Raw genomic sequence first — 17,482 nt, forward strand, 5'->3', positions numbered from 1 at the left:
TGGATATGACTGAGAGCAACCATACAAGTATATAAGAGGGCCAGTCTTAGCACCGTATAGTTTACAACACATAATTCGGTGGCGTCCCACCAGACCCTTTTGTCACATAGACAAATAGTCAAATCATATGCATTGTTTGCCCCAATCAACCGATAGAACCTCCGAGGAAAGAAATATAAGGGTTCAAGATATAAACCACAGTACTGATCCACATTCCCTATGAGACTCGGTTGTCATAGCAGCCACTGACTATTACCATTCCATTTGAACTTTCACGGTCAGACTCGCTTCCTCGAGAAAGGAAACTAGAAATCTATACCAGACATTTCCAGTGATAACTAAATATAAGGGAGACTTACTAAACCTCAATAGGCGTCAGGGTTACACCTTCGAAACCCTCGACTGAACTCTTAGACTCGCTCCTCTAATTGAGTTGCTGACTCACATCTATATATAAACCTTCCTGCACTCTTTTGACCCTACTCCTAACCTAAATCAGGGACTCAAACCTGTAGCTCTGATACCAACTGTGACGGCCTCAACCCCGGAGTCAGGAGTTGACGTCATCCACAACACAACAACCAACATAATATAATCCATTTCAATGATAAAACATAATCACGACCCCTCTTACCAAGATCTTTTTCAGGTTTAAGTATGACTTAGGTTATAATTACCACAAAACTAACTCATTACAACCACCTTGACAATATTATCTTAATACAACAACTCAACGGAAAATTTCTGGTCTGACACAACTACCTCAGAGGAGCCTGACACGGAAGGAACTGGAACTCTGCCCTAACTACCACGGAAGAATCTCCTAGGTATCTGTAATATATATATAAAACATTTTGCAAGGGTGAGCAATCAATTCCTCAGCAGTACCACTATATGAATAATAATCAAAAATAGTTTATGATAAACATTTATAGGAACGAAAATCATAATTCGTTTATAGAAAACAAGTAAAACAAGTGAAAACAGATGAAAACTAGATGTCAATAACTAGCATGCTCTATAAAATATCTCATTAGCTATGCTGTGTAAATATCAGAGTTCAATTTTTAGCATGCTACTTTCATTTCCAAATATTTCGTTCCATTACAGGAATCATAAAACCATTTGCTCCATTACGGGAACCTCAAAATCACTTGTTCCGTTACGGGAACCTCAAAATCACGCTCAGATATGAATGTATTGGATGATCCCTGGTGAGACAGCTGATAAGGCTATCTCCATAAGACGGCTTCACTGCCATCCCATGAAACTTGTTCCGGAACTCAGAGACTAGCTAGGTCCCTGTCACGCTGGGCCGGTGGTTATAATAGGGTGCGCAACCACTTCGCCTCTTATGCTATCTTTCTGGCCGTTACGGGCCCTTGCGCATGCTCATCCAATTATTTGATCAATTTTATCCGGTTTTCCAAACCACTTACTTATTTCTTTTCAAAGAAATTCTATCGCAGCACACTTTCCAAAACATTTTTTTCATTTTATTCAAAACTTAGAGATAGGTATTTTCGGAAGTTACTCTTTCCCCAAAACATCAGTTAGCAAAACAATTTGAAACACAAGGGATACGTAACTTAAAACGTTCTGTTCTAGTATGTAATTTAAATCAACAATTATTCATATATTACTGAACCATAAATATATGGTCAGGGGTACTTGCCTTGCAGAGCTTTACAACTATTATTGATTGACTTTGAGCCGACTCGGACGCTCAGGCGCCAACCACTAGATCACCCTGGACTCGACTTCAACACTCAGGTCCTTCGATTGGAACCTTACCGAGCTTGTCGACTGATCACCAGGCTATCCTTAGTCCAATGCCAACTCTCGGGCCTTCCGACTAGAACCTACAGAGTCGAAATACCCTAATTTAGACATTCGATTATGCTTGATATATCCTCGCTAACAATCTACCCGTACGCTAGCAATACCCGACTCGTAACATATACATTATTGTAATACACGCATCAGTTAGGGTTCACGTTCTCGAAAATCGGTTAGGTGTTCATTTTCAGAAAATACGTATACTCGTCATTGTACGAAATTAGGGTTATTGGTTTTGGCAAAACATTTCACCACAACATACAATCAGGTTTCGTATAAAACATATGTTCATATATTTATATATATTCGCTCGACGTCCTGATAATTATCGGATATGCTCCCGTATTTCCGTAATTTGATTTCCCGGAAATTGGGCAGCACTTTTTTTATTTATCGGACTAACCCGTCGAAGCAATCCGACGTCAAATTATCAACAACAACCAATCACGCAATCCAAATTTTATAGATTCCCAACCACCGATTTAAACCAAATTATTATTATTCGTATTTTATATTTTAAATCGTAGGACTCAGATTGTATCATCGTAGTCCACCGTCGGCTCGCTGAGCTCATCGCCGACGGCGCTAAGATTCGCGGGTACCCGAACAATCTCGGGTTTCCAACGTAAATTTTATCGATTAATAAAATTAAATCTCACGAATACCGAATAATTTATTTCACGGCATCAGTCAATTATTCTGCGAAAATAATAAAAATTTTAATTCCACGATAACAAGCCAAACAACAACATAACCAAAACAATACAGTCGTCAAAATAAAGCAGACAACGGAACCGCGGCAACGTAGCAGCCACGCGCCGCCATCCTCACTGGAAAACCGTGAGGGGCGGCGGCAACACGAAAAAAAAACATAAACACCACCTCTGCACATATACATACATGTATATACATGCACAAATCATCAGGAACAAGACAGAAGCAAGCGATTGGAACTTAAACAACTGCCAGGACACTTACCAGAAGCCGGAAAACAGGACACCGTCGGAAGAAGAGAAAAATGAGGAGGGAGAGGAAGGGAAAAAGAGAGAAAAGAGAGAGGTAAGGGAGAAAAAGAACGAAGGAGATCGAGAGGGAGGGAGGAGAGAACTGTCGAGAGAGAGGAGAAGAGACAGTGGTGAGAAATTGAGAGAGAGAGACAAAATTGAGGCGGTGGTGGAATAAAACAGGGCAACATTTACTTAAAACCCGAATCTGACACCAACTATTATTATTTTAACGATACAATACGCGGATAAAATAAATCGAAATAACTCCAAATAGACTTCAAAATTCCCGAAATAATTAAAACTAATAATATATAAAATGCGCCCGCAAGTGTTGGCTCAGTTGGTTAAAGAGAGGAAAACTAACCTCTTGGTCACAGGTTCGAATCCCACGGGAGGAGAATTTATGATTATGCCTCCTGATCCAGAGCCTGTCGCTTAAATGCGGTTTACCCGGGTTCACGTGGTTTGCAGGCTATTACGTGAACCCGTAGGATTTACCCAGTGCGCATCCGAAGGGTAGCGGCAGCGGGTTACCTACGATAAAAAATAATAATAATAATAATAATATATAAAATGTTTATAAATTTTTAACCCATTTTTGAAATGCAACTCGTATCCGCGTTTATCGATTAAACGAAATAACGCGCGGGTCAATTTAATCCCAAAAATCGCCAAAATAATTTTAAAATTCTCAAAATATTCCAAACTTAATAAAATATGAATTTCGTAAGTTTTGAAGAATTTTGAAATTAAATACTGATTTTACAATTAAATGCAATCAGAAAATCATTTAAAGATAAATAATCAATAAAATATTGATTTCTAAATTTTATAAACTCCTAAAAATAATAAATGAAATTATGAAACAATAAAAATGATTTTAGAGACAATCCAAGTATTTATGAAGATAAATCTTGAATAAAATCACCTTTAAATATAAGAATAAAACAACACAGTTCACAAATAATTACTCAAGTGAATCTCGAATACCAATAACCACTTATAACCCATCACAAAGTAATATCCAGCTGATAGAACCCACACACATATTTTATTTATTTAATTATTCAATAATTACACATTTAAATAATACAGAAATATACGAGTCGTTATACTAGGACCTTCAACTCAAGTAATGAACCGCAGCTTGCGAATTATCACAGAGAGCAAAATACTTATGTAGTTATGTTCGTTGATTGATTAATTACATTTTTTGATATTTCTACTCTTATGCATGGTATGTAGATGTAATACACCTGATTTGATTATTAATTTCATCCTAACTTTAATTTTTTGTTAATATGCTACGTACTAACGGAGTGTGGTATCTTTGTAGTCATTACTGAAAGGGAGATTTTTGAAGGAAAAAATATACAAATCTGGACGAGAAACCTTCTCTAGCAGCAAGTGAATTGAACATAATAAGACAAAAGCAAACTGATTCTGATTTAAGGTACTTGCTTTTTTTCTATTCTATAATGAGATATAATGAATTTATGGTCTAGATTAGGTCCTCATGTTACTGTAAATTAGTTACAATGAAAAATAATCAGCATGCGAAATTTACTCTTTTTTTTTTCAAAAAAAGTCGACCGAGAAGATTAAAACTGATTTACGATGGTATTCATATAACCTATGTAAAAAAAAAAGAAACTTCAAATTTACGCACAAACTACCATTCTGGTGTGTTTGATGGTGTAATGTGGTGGCGAATTGAGTTAGAGAAAAAATAATATACAAACATCTTTAACCTACTTAGAAGGCATGAGTTGCCTATTCCTATGTGTAGAACATATGTCACAGATTGTGATCCCCTCTTCCTGGAGGGGGTGCTAATTAACTATTTTTAGTTATTTTAAGAGAGATATAAGTGGTGACTTAAGCGAAATTTTTATATACATAATGTTCACATGGACCGTATCCTTAGCACACCACCTAGGAGAAGACCAACAGGAGAATCACCTTCATTCCCACTGAGGTAAAAGTAGTTCACTTCGCATGCTTCTTATAAATATTCTATACCTCTCTGGATTTTATTGACATCACCATAGGTTACTAAATAAAATTTTTAAATATATTCTCCAATTGATTTCTTAACAGGCCTCTCCTTCTAACATTAGAACTCCTATTCGAAGACGTTCATTTATGTACAAATTGTATTATATGCAAAGTAGATGCCCAGTGCTTAGGTATAAATTTCAATTAATATTACATCCTTTCTATTCGTTTGAGTAGTATGAGGATTAACGAGTCATTTGCAAGGAGGGCAACCGGAGACTTGATGTCAAAGGGTTTGATCAGGATGATATCTACGCATCCAAGTCGGGGCTACAAACACTTAAGTATCCCAAATTTACTTATCTTCTAAAGAGATTATGTTATATAAAAAGGATTCTATTGTTAGAGTATTTCCAACAGTGTGCTATAGCTATAATATAGAATAAAAAAGTAAAAAAATTTATTGGAGTATGCTAAATTTTGTGCTAAAATAGCACAATGTTATAGTTTGTGCTAAATTTAGCACAAAATATAGTATTGTGCTATAATTGATAACTCGTCAAAAAGTGAAAAAAGAGAGAAATTGATGAAGTAAGAAATTAAAAGTGTGGGGTACTTGGAAGGTAGTTAAATTTATAATCAAAAGTGTAGTATATTTTGAAAGTTATTTAAATTTGAAAAAAGATTTAGAATAAAACATTGGAGACATGATGCTATTTTAATACCAATATATACTTTTTGGCGTTAAATTATAGTAATAACTACGCATATATTTAGCACACCATTAATTTTCCTATTATGCGTCTGATTTAGTTTTAATTTTATTGTTACTGTTCTTGAAGTTTGTCCCTCGGGCTTTAGTAGTGTTGCAACTCAAATTATCTGTTGTAATGGGTTTAAGGAGTTGTACTCAAACTGCCTTTTTTATCGGCTATTAGAAATTTGAATGCAAATCAATTTTTTGGATTAGAAAAAAAAGGTCACTTGGTTTTCTTAAATAAGATGGTTCCAGGCAAACCTGGTTGGTTTTTTAACTTTTATTATTTTAATTATAAATATTGGTTATTTATGCACCGCTTTTGTATTTCTGTGGCTCTAATAGTTACGAAAATCTGCAAATTTAATATCATTCTTTACTATAAAATTTCTCATGTTTTTAATGATGATTATAAATGTGGATGCCTATCTCAAATTTCACAACATAGATATTTTAAACAACTTGATGAAAATATAATGCTACAAAAAAATATCAAAAATTAGAAATTTATTTATATGAATTAAAATGATTCATTAACTTAAAAAAGTTACTTACACAATGTCAAAATTAAATAATACACAATATGAAAAGAAAATAAACAAATAAATTTAATATACAATATTAATTAATCTTTGTGCAGAGTTAGCATATATCTTTTCATTTTTAAAATACACTAATAAAAAAAATACCGTTAGTAGTCTTTTAGTGATTCTAGCATATATGTTTTTTAAATTTAGCGTCATAAAATTTTTGAGAATCATGTACCAGAGGACGAGTTTAAGTAGTATTCTGAACTTATAACATTTTCTCATAGCACGAGGGTAAATTTGCTAATTCAAAAAAAAAAAATTATTATTTACAAAAATGTCATTAAAAATATATAGAGAAACATTTTTCTTTATTTTTTAATGTGCATTCTAACAATATTAAATTTATATAATTTTGTTATTAATATTATAAAAGTGCAATGTTGAATCCTAAAACTAATAATATGAATTCAAATTAATTTTGTATATTAGTCGCACGGGGCTATATTACTAATTCTAACAAAAAAAACATATTTAAATTTTGGGGTTAGTTAATTTAGCGGTCATGTGAATTAAACTTCACATGTGTAGAAGAGCTAAGTAGTGGCACAAATGGTTCCGTAAAGTTGGTTATAATTTGGTAAACGTGGCTCTTGTATTATCCACAACTTGATATCGTTTTGGTCCTTTCATTTGAAAATAGGCTGAAAAAGGCTTTTAAAGTCTACGGTTGTTTGTATACCGCAAAGAATGAGAGTAACATCAGTTGTTAGAAACTGGAAGTTGATTGCTAGTTTTGGTCCCACTCAAATGAAGAAAGAGTACACCACAAGACTCCCCTCCTCTTCCTCCAATAACAGTCCTTCGGGTTCATTCTGTACTTTGTCCTATGTTAACTTCTCTTTGTTTTTTGTATGTTTTGTCTGTATGTTTACATGTCGGCCCCACCTGTTGCAGATCCTAGTGTTCGTGCTACAAATAAGAGAGTTAACAAAAGTCTTCAAATCTCGGCTGGGGATAATGAGGAGCTTAAACCCGTTCAAGTATGTTACTACTATGTTTTTATATCCCGTTTGTTTTGGAAATGTAGTATTTGTTTACCATTTGTAGCCTATTTTGTTGTGTAACTGTATTTAATATGATTGGTAATCTTTAAGTTTGTGTCATTATATATGGAATCATGTTCTTGAGGACATCCTTTGGTAACTACCCGAGTTTAGAAAGACTTTTATATAAATGCACAAGTGAAATGATTGTAATTACCGGAAGTTTGATATGTTTAAAGAAGTATGCTTATGTCAGACTCAGGAATTCAACTGGTATGATTACTGCTGGCAGTTTTAACAGTATGTTAAGGATGATATTACTATCAGTAGTATACGGCAGGGCAGGGGTCGTTAAGTCTTTTACGTTCAGTTGAGTACCTGTAGACTGTAGTATATAAAAATAATCTACAGTTGTATTGCGGATAAGTAGAATCTATTATCAGAAAATAATGGAAGTATTAATTGACCATTTATATATATTATGAATTTTACTCTTCCCCCTTAATACTTGAGTTTATTTTAGGCATCTGTCAATGATGCTTAGGACCTTCTCTAAGTACATTATCTGTGTTTCCAAGTAACTTTGATATATAATTGTGGGAGTTGTTATAAAAAGCAACCCGTTTACCATATGCAGCTTTCTGGTCTACCTGATATTGAAGACTTAGCAAACAAGAAGACTAGTAAAATTCCCCGATTACGTAAGTACTTTTGTCTTTAGGCGCATAGTTTTTGCATGATCGACAGTTGACACATGTATGCATTTGGTCCCTGTAAAACTGACAACATTATTCACTGGAACAATTTCTTAACCTAGTTTCTTTTGTTTGTCTCGTTGAATAATATTTTTTCCATAATTTACTTTATCTTGGTATATGCATCCTTCGACACATATAGTTATCCTCTGCCTTTGTCAATTACATAGACAGGTGAGCATTTCCTGCTTCTTGACGGTCAAACTTTGTAGTTATATAGAATTGTTGAGCTGAGGGAAGTATATATAAGACTCAATGTTAAGGACTTCTATATCAATTATTTATTGTCAGTAGTAACAACACACATATTTATAATTAATCAAGAGTGTCGTTTTATAGCAAAATGGAATCTATGTAATTTAAACAAGTCAAATATGTTAATGTCATAAGGTTCTCTTGTTCTTTTGTAACATCATTTTACCATCAGCTATATAATTAAAATATCACAAAAGATAAAAAGAAAAGCTCAAAAATTGAAAAGATTTGATTTGTTCACCATCCGCTGTGCTCCTATATTCTTTAACTGTTCTGCTACCATCCCAGCAATAGCCAACTGGTAACAAAGAGTGTGATGAACTAATAAATATTCATGTTTAACAATTTAGCTAGTTTGGGTAACATGGCATAAACAGTTTAGAGTTTAGATATTCTGAAGTGCTTCAGTGTTACTTGATTGTTGAGCATTAAATGTCCTTGCATCAACTAGACAATGTTAAATTTTACAAGAAACAAAGAGAGTGATGATTAGTGATGCACATAACTGTAAGGTCATTCAACGCCAATCATATAGGCAGCAACTTGCTACCTCAAGTCCGACTAACATTCTATACAATCAAATATAAAGACGTGCTAGCTAGGTAAAGCTTCCACTGTAAATGACTACCAGTCATCACTCTAATGCAAGAAAGTCAATGAAAGTCAATGCAGTTGTTGGGACTAATGCAAGCAGCCTAGCGCATGGGGTGAAAAGGTCACACCATAATTCTCCTTTTGGCACCTAGGCAATGTCATGCGCTGAAACGTTGACCCTAGATTTTATGAAATTTTAGATGTAGACAACGAGAGTAAAAAAGACACTAGGAGTATGGGAATATAGATGGCTAGTTTTAGAGAGAGATACAACTGAGAGACCTGCCACGTGGATTATTACTTCTCAATCGCTCCTCCTGCATCTATCTCATCCGACCCTCATGTCAGAATAAACGCAAGGCGACATAGGACCTGCTATTTGGTGATATAGCTACTGGTTGAGTGTAAGATATAATCTATTTTAGCAGAATATCAGTAGCAGCACAATAAATTTACAGATCTATAATAGAAAATGCTCAATCAGTTCATAATTTAAGCCCAGACAACAGAGAATTCACATATCTACACATATTATTTAATCTAATCCATAAAAAAATATTTATGACACACATATGTATGTCTTTAACCTAATAATTATCACCTGGTATATTTTGTATTCTGTTTTAGCTGTGCAAATAGTTCTCTAGAAGGCTCTTCTCAGCTATCTGTATCTTAATTTTCGTTGAATGAGGAATCAGTGCTGTTTACTTGAATTGATTTAGGAGGTACAATAAGAATTCTGAATTTTAACCTCTTTCGTGCTTTGTAGAAAAATCCAAATCTGCATCAGGTTCTCACGTACCTGATGCAGGAGTCTCTTCCATTCGGAGGACAGGTATGGAATATTGACACTGATGTTTTAGTTATATATAGAATCCTAATGGAAATTACATAAAAATTGAGCATTCTTGTTTCATGAAATTGATATTGGGATTAACTATACAGTTCTCCTTTTTCAAATAGAATGTAACATTTTAGCTCGACTATGTGCTATTTGATGCAAAATGAACGCAGCTTTTCAATGTAATATGTTGATAGCAGCAGAATCTAATATGTGTAAAGATAATGCCAGACCAGTATAAGATGAACTGTATGCATATTTCTGCTAATTTACAACTATCCTGAGTATATATGAATCCTACCGGTTTCAGGAAATAAGTAGAAATATTATTATACTGTAGTTTTCTATGACTCCCTTAGAAATGGTTAAAAATGTGTTGACGTAACAATCTATTACTCGGTTATCCAAAAATTGCAATTTTGAATTGTACAAATATCACTGTCCATGCTTGCTTAGTATTTATCTTCAAAGGTTTTATATTATTAGGTCAATTCGACAGCATGAAACTGGGATTTTAATTGTAAACTCAACGACATGGTGAGCTTTATACTACCTTGAAAAGAATGGGACTCTTGTCATTCAATAGTTAATAATATTACCATTGTTAGGGGTGTCTTTTTCTACTAATATTTATTTATCTATAACTGTAAGCAACAGCTGATAGATGTATAGAAAAATATGATGTTTTTGGTATTTAATAAACACGATGGTGCTATCGGATTTGGGGAAAAGACTTGATGCCGGTTCAGTTATATTATTTCATAGTATGAATGCTTATATATTGATTTTTAATGTAGAATTAACGGAACAGTGTTCTAACAGCCCCTTGCAGATCCCTTGTGATGTAGGGACTTCTGAAACCCTTTTCACCACTCCTAGTTATCTTTGTGTAGTATTCTTTGGCTGTTTCTCGCTTAATTTCGAAACTTGGATATTCTGCTAATATATTTACATGACCAGAGAAACCACCTGCAAACTGGGAAAAGGTCGTCGAAGAGATAGGCAAAATGACTGTTGATGTTGAACGATTTGAATTTATGGGAGTTGGGGAAGCTGGCAGCTCATTACCTCCCAAGGTAATTTTCTTTGATTTGTGTTAATATGCAGGATATCCAGTTGATGTTGCAAGTGTTTTGCTTCATATTTTTTATATTGTATACTTTATGGGTCTATGTATTTTCTTTGCAAGCAGTTTTTAATCACTGATTCTCATGATTCTTTTTTAAAAGGTTCTCATTATAGTGCAATCCTAAATATGCATAGAATCATGCTCAAATGAAAACCCTGAGAATGAGAATTGGTGATTAGTAGGCTATTATTGGCGATTTTTTTGTTATTTCTGGCCGATTTGTGTTGATTTTTAGGTGATTTGTTGGCGTCATGGTGAGCGGTGGCCAGCGCCAGTGGTGAATTTGAGGTTATTTATCATGGTTTGGTTGGGGTAATTTTTTTGATGGTGATGTTTTGGGGTTGTCGGAGACGGTCACTGGATTTGGTCGCTCTAGGTTTCGGTTGGGGTGGGAGGAACGGTGCTATGATATTTGCAATAAACAATCAAATCACCAGCATAAATTACATAAATCAAGGTTCTCCTTTAGTTCTCATTTTAAAGGGTTCTCATTTGAGCGCTAGTATAGTGATTCTCCCTACACAGTGATTCTGGTGAGGCTTCTTAGTTCTCATTATTAGTTAGTTCTCATTGGAGTGACTCCTTATATATACACAAGTTCGCGCTGAAAGAACCTCTTGAAATGAGATTTATCTTATTTATGTTGACGATTTGATTGTTTATCATTGCAATTGTCATAGCACCACCCCAACCGCAACATGCAGCTATCACTTTTGGAGACCGCCTCCGACAGCCCCAAAAAATCACACCAGTTTACAAAGAAATTATCACAACCATACATCAGAAATAACAACAAAACCACAACACCGGCTCCGGCTACTGCCTCCTTTACTACCAACAAATCACCTGAAAATCAGCACAAATCGGCTAACAAAAGATAACCAACATTAGCCTTCTAATCACCGGTTCTCATTTACTTCTCATTTGAGCAAGCTACACACACACATATATTTATATACATATATATATATTTACATATACATATCTGTCAGCTTGTTTGGTACGAAGTGCCCTTTGCGATCTTAAATGACTTCACACATTATTTATACTTTGAAACCACCGACCCAATTAGTGCAAAAAAAAAAACTTTTGGTGCTGGAAAATGAAACATGGCTGCATGCAGCTTGCAGCTATGTTTAAAAAGAGGTGAAAGTTTGACACTTGCAATTGATTTTAATATCACTGGTCTTTTGTTTTCCATCAGGAAAGGAGATTTGCTGTGTTGGTATCTGGACTTCTCTCAAGCCTAACCAAGGAGCATATCAACCATGGCAAGTTTACATGTTAAAAATTGTATTCTCGGTTTATATTAGCATGCGATATCCATGTAGTTTGTTCTAAGGGAGATAACAACTAACAAAGGCAGTATTTGGTTGGAGCTTAGCTATTAAAAATTGAGTTAAAGGAGATTAAACCTTCCTGAAAAGTTGTTATTCATGTAGTATTCAAATATATAAGATGTATTATAAATTATGTCTACAGACTGTTAGGAGACAATATGCAAGGCCTAGCCTTACTAATACCTTTACCCCTTACTGTTTGAAGTTAGGGTGGGCTACTAGTTTATTTAAATTTTTGGAATTGACCTTTACATTGAAATCTTCCCAGATGGATCTTTGTGATACTTGACGTTCTTTCGATCCGAGCTCCCATTCATGATAATTGTGCTACATATCTTAGTATTTTATACATCAGCGTGGCTAGAAAATACTTGTTTTATAGTTTTAATTGGAAGTACAGAAAAACGGGTGACCCTTGTTTTCTTATTAAATACTCAATGAGGCTGCATGGTGATAACAAGCTACTCATTAGATTAAGTAGCTGTAATGCTCTTTAGTGCATTTTTTAATTTTGACTATGCCCTTTCATTGTAGGAGCCGTTCAGCGTCTCGTTAAAAATGATCTCCTCACTGCAGTTTCTATTGAGAAGGCCGATGAAGATACCATTAAGAGCCTGATATACCCTGTACTTTTCTCTCAGATTAGTGCATCCTTTAATGTGATATTCCTGCTCTTATGTAACACCTGTAACTCTTTCATAGGTGGCCTTCTATACAAGAAAAGCTAGCAACATGAAAAAAATTGCTAGCATATGTCTTTCGAAGTACGATGGTGATATTCCTAGTACACTTGAAGAATTGCTTCGACTTCCGGGAGTTGGTCCTAAAATAGCTCATTTGGTACGAGTTTGTTCTGTTATTCACATCTCTTTACTAATTTATCATTGTTAATGTAAATCGCCAATTGTGCAAAGTTGTTTTTTATGATTGTTGCAGATTATGAATATAGCATGGAGAGATATTCAAGGGATATGTGTAGACACTCACGTGCATCGTATCAGTAATAGACTTGGTTGGGTTTCAGAAAAGGGCACAAATCAGGTTCATGCTTTCCTACTAATGATTTTGCTAATGTTTGGTGTATAAAGTTCATAGTTTTCATCTTTCACATTACATTTTAGATTATGCCCCCAACATTGTGGCTTCCTATCACCATGAATTATAATTTAAAAGAGTGATTAGGTTAAACTTTGGATTATTAAAATACTACTATGATTTTTTTCGAAAACAAGTTTGTCTTATAAGTTATTACCCAATATCTGTCATCAGTAACCCTGCACTTTAGCGATATCATACTTTTGAGTCTAGAAGTGTTTTTGTTATGTTAAAAATTTATTGAAGTTTGATTTGGGGGGTTTTACTATATGCTTCCGCAGGTTGTTTCTGAAAATCTTTCACATATACAGACTACCTGTACATATTAAGTTGCGGGTTGTATACTGTTCATTTTCGTAGAAGCATACTAAAAATGCATAAAATATATTTTAATGTTTCTATGAAGGCTTTTGTGCCCTTTGTATATTCTCCTCTCACTGCAAATTATTTTTTTTAAAGGATTACTGCAATTGGGATTGGTCCATGAGAAATATTCTATAATTTTTTTCTCTGAACAGCTGTTCCCATATTTATCTTCATGATTTTTTTTTTAAACACTTTCATTATTTTGTTGATAATAATTACTCTTCGAATTTATTTGAAGGACAATCCCTTAACTTTGTAAGCTATATTGATGTGTACGTAATGTATTGATGGAAGTTGGTGTATTGTGGTTCATATTGTATGTCAGTTTAATGCATCATTATACTTTAAAATAACATGTATATCATATGTATCACCTCCCTTGACCCTTTTTTTCTTAGTTAGTATAGTGGTAAATTTTTTCTATTTGGTGACTTATATTTACTTTATATGTCAGAAAACTAAATCGCCTGAGGAGACCAGAGAGTCCCTGGAAAGATGGCTTCCGAAGGAATGGTGGGTTCCAATCAATCCTCTTTTGGTATGTAAGCCCGATACATTTTACCAATATACATAAATTGTTTTACTCAAATCTGTGGCTTATCTTGTTATTATTTAGGACTGTTCGACATATAATTGTGGGTTTAAATGTTTTATTATACACTGCGTACTAGATGCTAGGGTGCTTAGAGATGCTTGTTTGTCCTTGTGGTGGCATCAATTATTTTCTATAAATGACCAGGTATATTAATGCCTACAAATGATTTAAATATGCCCTTATATGCTGATGGTTTTATTAACAACTGATAGCAAGCATGGGCACACAATCATAAAGTTTCGGAGTAAATTTAGTTAGCATTACCGAATCACAATTTCAGGCCTTATGCATCTTGCATGATGTTAATTTTGATACACCAACATTTAACAAATATCTCACTGTTGTGTTGGCTCCTGCATCCCTGTATTGCACACCTTATTACATGGGCAGTTTGATGATCTCCTTCTTATAACATCAAGTTCTAAGTCTTGATTATGCTGCTGGTCCACCAGTTCCAGTGTTTCCACTTGGTCATACGGTGCAATAGGTCCACATCCAAAGGGTACAACTAGTGTGCTTAGGCGTTTAGGGGTCTAGAGCTTCAAAAAGTTCATTGTAAAGACCGCAAATATGGTCATAGAAATTTCTTAGTATTTCTTAAGTTGGTATTACTTAAAGAGCTAATAAAATTTAGTTGCTGCAACTGTGCTTGGGATATACTTATAATTTTCTGGTTCTTAAATTTTGAATGTACTTCGGACTAAAAATTGTATAATGAACAGGTTGGATTTGGGCAGAGTATATGTACACCGCTTAGACCTAAATGTGGAAAATGCAGTATTACTGATTTATGTCCTTCTGCATTTAAAGAAGATTCAGCTCCGAAATCAGCACCTAAAAGATCCCAGAAATCAGCACCCAAAAAATCCCAGAAGAAGAAAAACCTTTCATGAAAGTAGATATGACATAAATTCTTCTCTGGCCTCTGGCTGTTTTGCTATTACGGTTAGTGAACAAAATCATTATGGTATTCATTATGTATTTGTACGGTAAGTTGACAAGATCATTATGGCATTCATTATGTATTTGTACTCTTCAAACTTAAGAGCTTACTGTGGAATTTGTGTACTTGTTATGGACTAATTATGCACCAGGTAGACTAATATTCTGATTATCAACTTTTAAATAACTCATGAAGTAGAATCCGACCGAAACATTCACATCTAATTAGCTTATTACGTCCAAAGTCTGGGATAGCTAAAAGTCCCCAAAATTATAGAGCATTGTAGACTTTGTAGTGTCATAAATATTCCTTCACATTTGTTAGAATTCAGCTTGACTATTATCTGGAATTTAAGGTAATTCGTAAAATGGGTCGTTCTAAACCTGAGTTGTACGAGGTCTTGGCCCTTGGGATGGGAGTGATGCATGGAGACACTGAGGTGGTGTAGTAATTTGTAAACCGCGGCATGTTTCAGGAACGGATATTGAGTCTGAGTCGAACTTCTTAATAGGAGTCTAGGCAATTTGAAGTACAGTCCAACCTCGGTAAACGAATATATCTTGAAAAAATTTATTTGTTAATGAGATTATTCATTTATCGAGATAAAATATATTGTCACTAATATGTGAGGAATAAAAATGAATTATTGATTTGATATTATTCATTATTGAATATTTATATATTGCGGTTAAATTTTATTTTTTCAAATTTTAGATAGATGGTTTTGCGAATGGGATAACTCGTCAACGGTGACCCCTATTATACCAAATTTGTTCTTTTAGAAGAACTCCTGCCGAGTTCCGGTCTACTTCATAAAGCATTTTATGAATTAATGAAATGATTCTTTTTTTTAATTAAAGAAATATTAAAAAAATAGCATCTAATATAGATAAAAAAATATATCATAAAAACATATTAAATGTTGTATTAAATATACTTGGAATTCTTGTCCAAAACTCAGTACAGAGCAGGCTGGTCTAGGCTTGTAACAGACTAGAGACGGCCCAAGCGATCAAGACCTAGTAGCGGAGGTCGTTAGTGTCCACGAACATGAGCTGTTCGCGGACTAGGTCCAATACGGTTAGAGGAGCAGGGACATGTGTCCAAAATGAATACAAATTTCTACAAAGAAGGATCTGGAATTCCTTCCTACCATCTACCTACCATCTAAGTAGAAGACTTGTCCAACAAGTCTCCCAACACAAGTCTTACCCTAGACTTATCTCTATATAAAGGGCTCTACCGCTCAACCTAAAACTACGTTTTTTGCTTGAATCTCTACTACACAGAGATACGTAGGCATCTTGCGAGAACCGATAGTCCCTACCGCGAGAGCAGCCATTAAAACTCGAAACTCACAAACCCTAGTATTAATTACTAACGCACCCTAGTTTTTATTACACAACATTTGGCGTCGTCTGTGAAAAAACAACAACAATCATGGTGAACACCTGGAGCAGAAATAACATAGGAACTTATGATCATATCCTATCACGGACGATCTCCTCAATAGTGGAGATACCTCCACACTCAACCTATGCCACCACCCAAGGTGGAGGAACCCTTGTAGGGGCATCCGAGGCTCAGCCTCAAGGGACGAATCCCCCAATCCAAGATCCGTCACAAGGGACGAATCCCCCGACTTCTCAAGGGACGAATCCCAAATTTCAGCAGTTACATGCAACAGTGAACCCTCAACCCATTGGGTATGAGTACTCCACGATCGTGACCACTAACCCCCCTTACAGGATGCATCTATACCTGAGGTTGTAGGAAGTGGACACTCTAATCGGAGCGAAGGACAAGGGCGGACGCCCCAATACATCCGTGACTTGGCTCCCATCCCTGAGAACCGAGAATTCTTTGGATCCTACTCTGCTAGAGACTCCGAATCATCGGACGATGAGGTCGCTCCACGGAGGAGGCGTGTTGGTATGGAGCCAATGCCTAGTGGCTACCAATAGCCCAGGAGCACTCAAGGGACAATTCCCCAAGATGTACAGAAGAGGATCAGGGCTTATGAAGTTGAGATTCCAAGGTTGAAGCGTGATCTATAGGTGCACTTGACCCGAAGACCTCCACTTGCAGCGAGGCAGATGGATTTTCCTCCAATCATAGGCCTGGAAGGTCCAACACCAAGAAAGGCTGCTGCCCCAAGGACTGATCCAAGTGATCTGATGCCCTTAGGAGATCCTGATGATCCAAACCCCTCATTCACTGAAGAGATAATGAATGCCCACATCTCGAGGAAGTTTAAGATGCTCACCATCAAAGTATATGATGGTACTGGAAACCTAGCTAATCATGTCCGGATGTTCCCTAACGCCCTGTTGCTATAGCCCGTGAACGACGTTATCAAGTGTCGGGGCTATCCTCAAACCCTGTCGGGTATGGC

The 17,482-nt window shown here is 35.3% G+C and overlaps 1 protein-coding gene across 3 annotated transcripts; it reads left to right on the forward strand.

Moving 5' to 3' along the window:
• The first annotated feature begins 6,809 nt into the window (after positions 1-6,809).
• Positions 6,810-15,212, forward strand: LOC141677493 (endonuclease III homolog 1, chloroplastic-like). 3 transcript variants are annotated; one of them, XM_074483458.1, is made up of 11 exons: positions 6,812-7,005; positions 7,086-7,171; positions 7,812-7,875; positions 9,548-9,613; positions 10,580-10,695; positions 11,953-12,019; positions 12,623-12,714; positions 12,791-12,928; positions 13,025-13,129; positions 14,004-14,087; positions 14,867-15,212. In XM_074483458.1, the coding sequence occupies exons 1-11, from the start codon at positions 6,879-6,881 to the stop codon at positions 15,035-15,037; spliced, it is 1,116 nt and encodes a 371-aa protein (XP_074339559.1). In that variant the 5' UTR covers positions 6,812-6,878; the 3' UTR covers positions 15,038-15,212. The 3 variants fall into 3 exon arrangements, with proteins under 3 accessions (XP_074339561.1, XP_074339559.1, XP_074339560.1); XM_074483459.1 differs by having other exon boundaries at positions 6,814-6,996; XM_074483460.1 differs by lacking the exon at positions 9,548-9,613 and having other exon boundaries at positions 6,810-7,005.
• The last annotated feature ends 2,270 nt before the right edge of the window (positions 15,213-17,482 follow it).

This window comes from Apium graveolens, chromosome 8 (assembly GCF_009905375.1).
Source record: "Apium graveolens cultivar Ventura chromosome 8, ASM990537v1, whole genome shotgun sequence".
In the NCBI taxonomy this organism is placed as follows: domain Eukaryota; kingdom Viridiplantae; phylum Streptophyta; class Magnoliopsida; order Apiales; family Apiaceae; genus Apium; species Apium graveolens.

What these genes read in the sequence shown, in the direction of transcription:
- LOC141677493 (XM_074483458.1), top strand. Translation starts at nt 6,879, where the DNA reads ATGAGAGTAACATCAGTTGTTAGAAACTGGAAGTTGATTGCTAGTTTT. An exon ending in TAGTAAAATTCCCCGATTAC is followed by an intron (nt 7,876 to 9,547) that starts GTAAGTACTTTT and finishes CGTGCTTTGTAG; the next exon opens with AAAAATCCAAATCTGCATCA. An exon ending in CTCTTCCATTCGGAGGACAG is followed by an intron (nt 9,614 to 10,579) that starts GTATGGAATATT and finishes TTACATGACCAG; the next exon opens with AGAAACCACCTGCAAACTGG.